Source organism: Chiloscyllium plagiosum, chromosome 25 (assembly GCF_004010195.1).
Source record: "Chiloscyllium plagiosum isolate BGI_BamShark_2017 chromosome 25, ASM401019v2, whole genome shotgun sequence".
NCBI lineage: Eukaryota > Metazoa > Chordata > Chondrichthyes > Orectolobiformes > Hemiscylliidae > Chiloscyllium > Chiloscyllium plagiosum.
In genome coordinates, this window is record NC_057734.1 from 12,539,260 (window position 1) to 12,551,816 (window position 12,557).

The 12,557-nt window shown below is 41.1% G+C and overlaps 1 protein-coding gene across 2 annotated transcripts in view; it reads right to left on the bottom strand.

Annotated features, from left to right (window-relative positions):
- Positions 1–1,372: 1,372 nt before the first annotated feature.
- slc6a4b (solute carrier family 6 member 4b) overlaps positions 1,373–12,557 on the bottom strand; it is a 53,144-nt gene continuing 41,959 nt past the window's right edge. For both annotated transcript variants that reach the window (XM_043715521.1, XM_043715520.1), the window contains one exon: positions 1,373–2,232. In XM_043715521.1, coding sequence (XP_043571456.1) covers positions 2,152–2,232 — 81 coding nt within the window. In that variant the 3' untranslated portion in view covers positions 1,373–2,151. The remainder of the gene's footprint in view (positions 2,233–12,557) is intronic.

Sequence of the window (12,557 nt, forward strand, 5' to 3'; positions counted from 1 at the left end):
GATCCTGCAAATATTAAACAGAAATTTCTCAAGAATTTCAGCAGGTCTGGCAACATCTGTAAGGAGAGATAAGAGCTGACGTTTTGAGTCTAACTGACCCTTTGTCAAAGCGCTTTGACAAAGGGTCAGTTAGACTCGAAACGTCAGCTCTTTTCTCTCCTTACAGATGCTGCCAGACTTGCTGAGATTTTCCAGCATTTTCTCTTTTGGTTTCAGATTCCGGCATCCGCAGTAATTTGCTTTTATTAAGGTACTTGCTATGCAGGGCCAGAAAAGTAAATTCTGTCACGGTTGTTTGTGGACTTTGGGAGGGCACCTCTTGTTCAAAGGCATTCAGGGGAATGGCCTCAGGATGGACAAGGCCCCTGAGATCCAGCCATCCCCTTGGTCACTAAACCTCCTGCACAACTCCTAGCCCACAACCTGCCTCCTGCCATCACTTACCTGTACCTGGATCCATTGATGATCCTAGGTGTCAGGTGTGTGTCATACTGGGAGTAGCCACCATATTGGCTCAGTGGTTAGCATTGCTGTCTCACTGTGCCAGCGACCCGGATTTGTCTGTGTGGAGTTTGCACATTCTCCCTATGTCAATGTGGGTTTCCGCCAGGTGCTTCAGTTTCCTCCCACAGTCCAAAGATGCTTAGGTTAAGTGGATTAGCCATGCTAAATTGTCCACAGTGTTCAAGAATGTGTAGGTTAAGTGCGTTAGCCAAGGGTTACAAGGAAAGGGTAAAGGGTTGGGTCTTAGTGGGATACTGTTTAGAATTCCTGAAGAAGGGCTTATGCCCGAAACGTCGATTCTCCTGTTCCCTGGATGCTGCCTGACCTGCTGCGCTTTTCCAGCAACACATTTTCAGCTCTGATCTCCAGCATCTGCAGACCTCACTTTCTCCCCATACTGTTTAGAAGGTCAACGTGGACCTGTTAGGCTGTATGGCCTGTTTCCATTCTGAAGAAATTCTATTCTATTCTGAAAACTGACAACCTCTAACTGACCTATTTGTCATCCTGTTGATATGGTAACCTGAATGTGCTTCAATTATTGCCTGCCAGAGGTTACAGTAAAACATGCTTTAGAAAGCCATAGAGACCCCAGTATTCAAATTATACTTAGTATAAAGGCTGTTAGAATTGCATGTACATACAGAGTTGAGAGCGTGGTGCTGGAAAAGCACAGTAGGTCAGGCAGCATCTGAGGAGCGGGAGAATTAGCGTTTCGAGCATAAGCCCTTCATCAGGACCATCGATTTTCCTGATCCTCAGATGCTGCCTGTCCTACTGTACTTTTCCAGCACTACACTCTCAGCTCTGATTCCAGCATCTGAAATCCTCACTTTCTCCTTGAATGTACATACATGTAGGGGTTAATAACCCATTAACATTCACCTTACATTTTATTCATTGTTTGAGAAAGGTTACAGTTTTTAAAAATGAACACATCAGGAATAAGTGGGCTTAACTAGGAGCACTTTTCAAAAGTACAAACACATTTGTTATTTTACAAAAAATTAATTAAAAATCATAATCTTCAAACATTCATTAATAACAAGTACAAAACCAAATAATAGCATTTTATCTTGTCTAATTTTGTTTATACACTGCAATGGCATTATAGGATTGCTTACTGATTGATTTAAGTTTGGGCAAACAATTGATTAAGTGAACAATCTAGCTGTCTTGAACTGGGATAAGAGATCATAAACTAATTCAAGACAAAGAACAGGGTTTAATGTGTAAAAGCAGCTTGTTGAGTATAAGTTCTTGTGACTGTAAGTAATGCAAATCTCAAACACTTGGTCTATATAGTTGGCAAGTCATAATTTTTAAGTGGTAAGTGCTGATAAGTTAGGAAAATGTAATCAGACATGTTGTAAGAACAATTTTTCTTGATTTTTTTCACCCACAAAATTCCTAAAGGTACAAAGTGAAAGGTCTTTTCAACTATATGTTAACAATAACAATTGTATAAATATTCAAAGCTCCTTATCAAAGTTTCTGCAGAATTCCCTGTCCTTGTTCATATTTCTGTTCTTACTGAAGTTGAAATGTTAAATGCATTTTCCACCTCACACAAATTCTTCTGTGGATTTTTTTAAAAATCCATTTCAATCTCAAAGTAAAGTTTCTGCATGCAATATGTACAAGGAATTAAGGGATAGTATTCATGCAGAGTGAATCAGGCTTCTGGTCTCTGATTATCTTCTCTGGCCGAATGCAGACTGCCAGGCGCTGTGTGGACAAAAAAAAAGTAATTAGTGTCAGGATAAAAATGAGAAGGAGTCTTGCTTCTACACTACAGTACACGAAGTTCTAACTTTATGTGCAGAATCTCTAAAGGCATTTACAGAGGGAGCTTTGGGTGGCACAATATGAATAAATGATCACTTATATAACTGGACTTTCAATTCAACAGTAATTTTGGACACAATTGGATGATTTGATGAGTTGGCACCATGTGAACCAATGGTGACTCCAATCCAGCAATCAAAATATTTTTTCTCGAGAGCTGTTTGTGATACATTCTTGGGCAGTATTTGTTGATGTTTGGGGGCTATATTTTGATTTTCAGTCACTTTTTTCATCCTCATTAATTCTTCTATTAGATTATGCAGAAGCAATGTACTTTCTGTATTTGTGTTGAAATTTTAACATTTTCTTCTTTACAAAAATAAAATAGCAGTGATGCCAAAGATTAAAAATCACACAATACCAGGTTATAGTCCAACAGTTTATTCGAAGCAGTAGCTGCTCCTTCATCAGGTGGTTGTGGAGAACACTATTGTAAGACACAGAATTTATAGCAAATGTTTACAGTGCGATGTAACTGAAATTATACATTGAAAAATACCTTGATTGTTTGTTATTTCTTGTCTGTTAGAATGACCATGTTAGTTTCACTTCTTTCATATGTAAATTGCAAAACTTCTTTTTAAACACGATTCGGAGATGCCGGTGTTGGACTGGGGTGTACAAAGTTAAAAATCACACAACACCAGGTTATAGTCCAACAGGTTTAATTGGAAGCACACTAAAGGAGCGTCGCTCCGAAAGCTAGTGTGCTTCCAATTAAACCTGTTGGACTATAAACTGGTGTTATGTGATTTTTAACTTCTTTTTAAAAGTTACATTCTCAGGTGAACTTTAACAATTGGTGTCAGCCCAGATAATGTGTGAAGGTGTTAGCCCCCTGTATGCTGCTGTCTGTGCCATAATGTTTAGACTGATTCTAATCTAAAAAACGAATTAACATAATTTTACATGGATTCATGAAGTTTTTGAGCAAAGTACAATGTAACTCTGCAAGTATAAATCCACCCCACAAACGAATGTGTGTGTGTGGCAGGGGGGAGGTGATGGGGAACTGTGAGACAGAGTGTATATGTATGTTTATGAGTGTAAAGGGGTCTAAGTCTGTGAGAGGGTGCATGTATGAGTGTGGGAGTGTGTGTGTCTTCAGGAGTGTCTGTGTGTGTATGTGTGTATATAGGAGTGCCTAATTGTGTGCTGTGTGTGTGTTTGCAGGAGTGTGTGTGTGTGTGTATAATGCAATGGAGTCACCTGTAGTGTGACATGAGCCCAAGATCCCGGTTGAGGCCCTCCCTATGGGTATGGAACTTATCTATCAGTCTCTGCTCGGCCACTTTTCACTGCCGCCTTGGAGGATGGTCACCTGAAGGTCCGACGTCAAATGTCCTGAACAGCTGAAGTGTTCTCCAACTGGAAGGGAACACTCCTGTCTGTTGATTGTTGTGCGGTGCCCATTCATCCACTGCTGTAGCCTCTGCTCAGTTTTACCAATGTACCATGCCTCAGGGCATCCTTGCCTGCAGCGTATAAGATAGACAATGTTGGCTGAGTCGCATGAGTACCTGCCATGTACATGGTGGGAGGTGTCCCCACGCGTAATGGTGGTATCCATGTCTATACTCTGACATGATTTGGAGATGCCGGTGTTGGACTGGGGTGTACAAAGTTAAAAATCACACAACACCAGGTAATAGTCCAACAGGTTTAATTGAAAGCACACTAGCTTTCTCCGAAGCTTGCAGCGTCTATTGTGACAGGGTTGTATGGAGTTGTCCTGAAAGCCGGGCAGTTTGCTATGAAAAATGATCTGTTTGAGATTTGGTGGTTGTTTAAAGGAAAGCAGTGGAGGTGTGGGGAAGGTCTTAGCGATGTGCTCATCCTTATTGATAATGTATTGCAGACCGTGACACAGGCAGCAGCGAAAAGTGATGTTTCACGGATGCTGCCTGACCTGCTGTGCCTTTCTGCCACCACTCTAATCTTGACTCTGATCTCCAGCATCTGCAGTCCTCATTTTTGCCCAGCAGTGAAAAGTGACTGAGCAGAGACTGAAAGCTAAGTTCCATACACATATGGAGGGTCTCAACCGGGACTTTGCATTCATGTTGCACTAAAGGTGACCCCATTGCACTATACACATACACAGACACTCCTACACACACACTCACACATGCACCCTCTCACAGACTTAGACCCCTTTACACTCACACACACATATACACTCTCTCTCACACTCACAACCACCCAGCACCCCCTCCCTCCCACACACACACACACAAACCCACATACACACATTCGTTTGTGGGTGAATTTGTACTTGCAGAGTTACATTGTACTTTGCTCAAAAACTACATGAATCCATGTAAAATTCTGTTAATTCATTTTTTAGTTTAGAATCAGTCTAAACATTATGGCACAGACAGCAGCATACAGGGGGCTAACACCTTCAAAACATTATCTGGGCTGACACCAATTATTAAAGTTCACCTGAGAATGTAACTTTTAAAAAAAGGTTTTGCAATTTACATATGAAAGAAGTGAGACTAACATGGTCATTCTAACAGACAAGAAACTTAACAAACAATCAAGGTATTTTTCAATGTATAGTTTCAGTTACATCACACTGTAAACTTTTGCTATAAATTCTGTGTCTTACAATTGTGTTCTCCACAACCACCTGATGAAGGAGCAGCGCTCTGAAAGCTAGTGCTTCAAATTAAACCAGTTGGATTATAACCTGGTGCTGTGTGATTTTTAACTTTGTACACCTCAGTCCAACACCAGCATCTCCAAATAATGCCAAAACTTGTGTGCGCACTCATTATTAATCCTGTTAAGTTGGAATCTCAAAATTTTGTTAATTCATGATAAATACACTGATTGAAATGTTTCCAAAACTCCAAATAGCCCTCTCCCAAACCATACACAGTATCCGCTCATTGACCCAAGACAGCCAGTTGATCTTTTGCAGATCCACTACTGATCATCAGAAGCTCTGTTCATTTGGAATCATCGATATTTTTCCTGAACTGCTTGTTACTATTGAGAGCCAGTGGACTTGATGGTTCAGTAAGGAGTGCCTTTGGATCATTTTATTTCTTGTATTCAGTTGTGGAATGTGGGCGTAGCTGGCTGGCCACCATTTATTGCCCATCCCTAGCTGCTCTTGAACTGAGTGATTTGCTAGACCATTTCAGAGGGCAGTTGAGAGTCAACCACATTGCTGTGAATCTGGAGTCACATGTAGGCCAGAGCTAGATGAGAATGGCAAATTTCCTTCCCTGAAGGACATTAGTGAGCCAAATAGATTTTTACAACAGTTGGCAATGCTGTCATGGTAGATTCTTAATTCCATATTTTTAAAATTGAATTCAAATTCCACCATCTATTTAGCCAGAACATTAGCTGAGTTTCTGAATTAATAGTATAGCGATAACACCATAAGGCCATAATGTTTTAGCTTGAGCACCTATACAATACCAGTATGTTATGACTTTACAATGTGACATCGATAGTTTTGTCCAGCACTGCATTGCCATCTTTAGGAAGGAGTTTGACTTCTCCTTCAATGAAGTAACAATTTGAGCTCAGCGTTCTTTAAAGCATAACAGACAAATAGGCTTGGTGTCTTTTATGTAGAGGAATATTAAAGGCTTGCTCAAGGTCTCTCCTATTTTGTAAATTTATGGATTCTCTATTGAGAGTAATTGAAATCAGCCCCTCTTTCCCCACCCTACTGATACTTAGGCTTTTTGCTTCCTGGCATTCAGGCGCTGTTCTCCTTTCATCCACTCACTGACCCAGCTGACATTCAAACCCTGCTCCTTCCACACCCACAACATCCTCTTTCTCCTTCCCCTCTCCTCTTCCCATCCTTCCCCTCCCTCCCATTCTCTTCCTTTTCCCCTTCCTGCAACCCACTTCAGTCTCTTAAGGATTCCACATAAAATCAGCATGGTAGCCTTCACTCTAATTTTTAATGAAGGAAGTCACGGCAAAATCTGTACCACCAATTCACACTCAGACTGACTACATGAATAGTTATCTGAAACGTCATATCAGTAGGAACTTATGATCGTGTTATGAAGCTAAAACATCTTGTTCCCACAAAATCGAGGGACCATTCCCTAAATTAATTCAAATTAAGCCTCACCAAAAGTCTTTAACAAGACAGTGCAAAAGGAGCTTTACTTTGTACGTAGACCTCTGATTGTTTCATGATGACCCTAATCCAGAACTGACATCCTTCAACCTTCATGAGCATGGAAATTCATTTCCAAATATCAGAACTCTTTCTGTCATTACTTCATGTGGTATTTGAACAGATGATACATTCACAATACTTTTCCATAAAGTTGACAACATTTGTAAACTGTTGGTTGTACATCTTGAACTAATATCATTACAATGCAATGAAGTTCATATGTGTTTGGAATCTGAAGTTTAAAAGTAACACTCCTCCCTTTTTATTTTCTTCCTCTTAAACTCTTTAATTGTCTTGTGACTGCATACCATCTCATATGCTGGGATGTATGTGAGTGTTCTACTTCCAGATCTTAAACTAGCATCTTGAAAATAACTAAAGATTGATTTCCACATGACAGTTTCTCCTCCCTTGCTTCCTAACTATTCAGTTCAGGAGCTTATAATGGACCACATATCTTTCCTTTTTGGGCTGTAAACTGGAATGGAAGTTGAACTGCTACACAACAAAAATACCACAAGAGTTTTGAATCATGGCAAAATCGAGCAATGCACATTTTCAGCTGTACCTTTGGAAGAGTGAGGGGGATAATTTGAGAAAGAGTGGGAATAGAAATTGTTGAGTTAAGAAAAGACTGCCTGACGACAGCGCTCAGATTGGTTGAACTGAAGATTATTACAGATCTCTTAAGTGCAGAGCAGCCGGAGACGGTCAGCAGAAAATCTCTCTCTCTTCCTTGTCTCGGTGTGAGTGAAAAGTCAGTAGATCAAGAAACTTAATAGAAATTCTCATAAAGGAAATGCCTAAGTCCACCAGATCATCTATCAAAGTAAAGAATGGCTATCACTTTGCAGACAACAGGGAGCCATCTTTCTAAAATCAAAAGAAATTGTGATGGGCATTTTTTTTAAAGAAAAAGATTTAGTAAAGAAAGATTTTTAAAAATATTACAACAAACACAAAACAAGACAATTTAAAACAATACAAAGAGAAAGCACAGATTTACATTTGTGTATAATTACGTATATATGTATATAATAAAAAAAGGAAAGGAACCTACTAAATACATAAATAAATAAATAATAGCTAACAACTAACTAACAAGTAATGATCATAATTAGACTCAGAGAAACAGACCAGTAGCTCTCAACCATCAAGAGCATAAATTTATGCATATTCATATATTCGTAGTTCTTCTCTGAGTATTAGATTCACTAAACACAACCATTATGGCTTTACAAAAGTCCTTATTAGTGTGGCAGACAAATCTGTGCCAGGGTAATCCAAAAACGGTTGCCATGTCTTATAGTAATTCTCAGTTTTATGGTGCACCATACCTATGAGAAAACCCAAAGGGATGTGCTCCATGACTAGTCTGACAACCCCTGGGGATTTTCCAGACACCCACCCTAACAGAATGCTTTTTCTTGCACAAAAAGTGAGGATACTGAAAAGCTTTTTTTTTGTCAGGCCAAGAAAAAGAGATACTAGGTCCATCTCCACCTTTGTCCCCAAGACCCTCTCTATTTCGCCTACCACGGTGCTCCAGTATGCTTGCGAGCTGTGACAGGACCAGAGACAATGAGTGAGAGTACCCTACTCATTTTACATTTGGGACATGTTGGAGATACTCCCACTTTAAATTTAGAGAGACTATCCAGGGCTAAGTGGACCCTGTGAAGAATCTTCAATTGCAAGGCATAGGTCCTATTGCAAATCAAGATCCTTCTTGCATTTTCCCTGATATCCTCCCATATCTCAGAGGAGATCTCAGTGCCCAGCTCCCTCTCCATACCTTACAAAATAGCTCGGTCTCGTCCAAGGGGTCCTCTTCCAACAGGTGGTAGAGATTGCTGACAGAAAATGTGTTCTTAGCACTAAGCTCCCTCTTCTCTGTATCAGATCTATAGTAATCAGTTAAAAGTGTAGTTTTTTTTAATGAAGTATCTATTTTGAAAAAAACAGCAGAGGAATCTACTAGGCAACTCGTATTTCCAAGCTACTAGTCAAAAGACATCAATGTGTCTCCCTCAAGTAACTCACCCAAGCAAGACACACCCCTAGCTGCCCATAGTTTAAACTCCGAGTCATCATCCCCTGTTGTAAACCCGGCGTACCAATTATGGGTGTAAGAAATAATGTTTTGGCAATATTGCCTTTTCTCTGCCACATTATCCTCCATGCTTTAACAGTATTAATAACTATTGTGTTATGACAATATTCCTTAACTGTCCTCATTTTGTTCAAGAAGAGTAAGCTAGAAAAGGGGCATCCTGCCCGAGAAGCTTCCATGACTAACCTTAGTGAAAGAGGGTTCCCATTGGCTCAGTCACTCATGTAAGATGATAATGAGCTTAACTGATAGTTTTTAATATCTGGGAGGTCCACTCCTCCCAATCTGTGGGGTAGCTGTAATTTAGTTAATTTAATAAGGGATTGTTAGCGATGCCAGATGAAAGAACTGAACCGGCCATTCAATCTCCTGAATGGTTGCCTAGTAAAGATCAAAAGGATTCGCATAGGGTAGGGGAGAATATTCATTTTAATGAGGGCTATCCGAGCTAACCAAGAAATTGGAAGCACCCCCCCCATCCTCAAAGTACTTGCTTGATTCTGTCAAACAAATGGGCAAAATTGGCATGAATTGGTCGATCAAAAACGGGAGTAATGCATTTACCTAAGTGAAGAAATCCCACCCCCGTGACCATTTAAAGGGGAATTGAGATTCATCCTCATAACCAGGTAATTTTGGGAGACTACCCATAGGCATGGCCTCTAATTTTGTGAAGTTGATCTTGTAACCCCAAAAACTGCCACATGAATGCATTGTATCAGATGAGTACCAAAAGTGTACGGTTTGACAAAAAGACAAGGACATCATCTGCATACAATATAATCTTATGTGATTTTGTCCCTACTTCTGGAGCAGATATATTGGAATTGTTACATATGGCCTCCACCAGCAGCTCAATCACCAATGTGAAAAGCAAGGGCGATAGGGGACAGCCCTGTCGACTGCCCCTAAAGATATTAAAATTGCTTGACTGCACACCTTTGGTGAGAACCACAGCCATAGGGTCACTATAAAGAACCTTTACACACCTGATAAAGACTTCAAAGCCAAACTGCTCTAAAGTATAAAAAAGGTGTGACCACTCAACCCAATCAAATGCCTCTGTGCATCTAGAGAGACCACTAATCCCTGTACTGATTGTTATTGACATGCTTGGATCATGTTGAGTAACTTCCTGACATTATTAGCTGATCTGCAGCCCTTGATAAAGCCCGCCTAGTCCTCCTTAATAATGGAAGGCAGTACAGTTTCTAGCCTTAATGCAGGAGGCTTAGACAGGATTTTGAAATCGACATTCAAAGGTGAGCCTACAGGAAGCACAATCCCCTAGGGCCTTCCCTTTTTTAAGGATAAGCGAGATATTAGCCTCTCTTAAAGATGGCAGAAGAAGGTCACAACTGCGTGAATTATTGAACATACTGAGCACTGGTCCTGACAGTATGTTTATAAATTCCTTATAAAATTCACTGGAAAGTCTGTCAGGACCAGGCTCCTTTCCACTCTGAAGCTGCCTCATGGCCTCCTGCACCTCTTCCTTTGACAACGGGACATTAAGGAAAGACTCTTATTCAGGGGTTACACCTGGGAGATCCAAGTTCTTGAAAAAGGACTCCATCCTAGCCTGCCCATCCTCACAGCTTTCAGACTGGTATAGTTCAGAGTAAAATCTCCGAAGAGCCGTGTTAATGCTTTTAGAATCACAGGTTAGGTTTTCAGCACCTTCCCTGATGGAGGTGATGGCTTGAGGGGTGCTGTTTTTCCTGGAAAAATACGCTAAGTATTTGCCTGGTTTACCACCATGCTCAAACAACCTCTATTTAGCAAAAATAAGCTCCTTCTTAGCTGTCTGTGTGAGCATGGAGTTCAGTACGGACCGAAGTGCTGTGATCCTCTGTAATTTAGCCGGAAAGAGTCGATCAAAGTATGCCTCCTCGGCTGCCTTCAACCATGTTTCGACCAAACGTTGCTGCTCACCCTTCTGTTTCTTACTGGCAGAATAGGAACTAACTAAAACCCTAGCATAGGCTTTAGCGGTTTCCCAGAGAATGGATGAATTACTGGCCAAGTCTGAATTAATGTCTAAGAAAGCCCTGAATTCATTGGAAAAGTATTTGATAAGCGTACTATCCTTAAGGATGAATGGATCCAATTGCTAGTGCCCCGAACCAACTATAATGTCCTTCCTCTTGACCATTAGGTACACTGGGGCATGATCAAAAATAGTGATATTGCCAATTGTACAGGATACCATCTGCCCAAGTGTGCTGCGGGAGTCAAAAAGAGATCAATCCTGGTATGACGTTTGTGCGGATTGTAAAAAAACATAAAATCCCTGCGTGTAGGGTAGAAACGCCTCCAGGCATCCACCAACCCTAGTTCAACACACAAATCCCTTAGTTGCTTAGATCATAAAGAAGATATCGGGGTGCCTTTGGGCAATCTGTCTACTGTAGGATCTATAAACAATTAAAACCCCCCCTCAGTGGTAACATGCTGAGATGCAAGGCTAATCAGTTTAGAGAATGCGTCTACCAGGTATTTAAGGGGGGGGGGAACAGTAAACATTTAAGATCCATATTCTTCTCCATTTATCAAGGCTTTAAGGATTATGAATCTCCCGTACATGTCTTTAATACACTCTAACAACTTAAATGGGAGATTCTTCCTAATAAGTATGGCTGTTAGTATTAACTAACTGCTCCTGATATTAAAGGATGAAAAATGAACCCGGTCATACCCATTTTGTTGCAATTTTAAATGTTCTCTACCATCTGCAATAAGGTGACATCCATCCTTTCCTTTTTAAGACTGGAGAGTACCTTTTTTTTCTTGACCAGCAAGTGGCTCCCCTTAATATTCCACGCACACCATTTACAGAGGAACCTCAATTATCCGAATATCAATTATCTGAATATCGGATTATCTAAAGGGGATCTCAAGGTCCCGATAGCAACATTACATCAAAGAGCTGTTTCAATAGACAATAGACAATCGATGCAGGAGTAGGCCATTCTGCCCTTCGAGCCAGCACCACTATTCATTATGATCACGGCTGATCATCCTCAATCAGTATCCTGTTCCTGCCTTATCCTCATAACTATTGATTCCACTATCCTTAAAAGCTCTATCGAACTCTTTCTTGAAAGTATCCAGAGACTTGGCCTCCACAGGCTTCTGGGGCAGAGCATTCCATACACCCACCACTCTCTGGGTGAAGAAGTTTCTCCTCAACTCTGTTCTAAGTGGCCTACCCCTTATTTTTAAACTGTGTCCTCTGGTTTGGGACTCACCCAGCAGCAGAAACATGCTTCCTGCCTCCAGAGTGTCCAATCCTTTAATAATCTTATATGTCTCAATCAGATCCCCTCTCAGCCTTCTAAACTCAAGCATATACAAGCCCAGTCGCTCTAATCTTTCAGCGTAAGATAGTCCCGCCATTCCAGGAATTGACCTTGTGAACCTACGCTGCATTCCCTCAATATGTCTTTCCTCAAATTTGGAGACCAAAACTGCGCACAATATTCCAGGTGTGGTCTCACCAGGGCCTGTACAGCTGCAGAAGGATCTCTTTGATTTTATACTCAATTCCTCTTGTTTCAACCCTGATCACATCTTTGGTTACAGGTACAAGATTAAAAACGAACTCAGCTCACTGAAATGCTGCCGAGATCAGTCCAGGCACCATCTCCAAACGATTGACCTTCCACCCTCACTCTCTCCCCCCACACTTTCCCTGGAGTTCTACATAGGGGTGTACCCTAAACCCCGCTTCCCCAGATAATCTCTTCAACATTGTCATGTACAGGGCAGAGGTGGAACCAGTCAAAAAGTTGCGGTAAAACGTTGTGTGCATGTGTGTGTGTGCATGTGTGCGTGCGCTAATTGGAGACTTAACCCACAAAGGCAGCAGCAGTCTTACAACTGGTGTTCAGTCCGGCTGACCCGGGGGGTACGGGGGAAGGGGGGGTG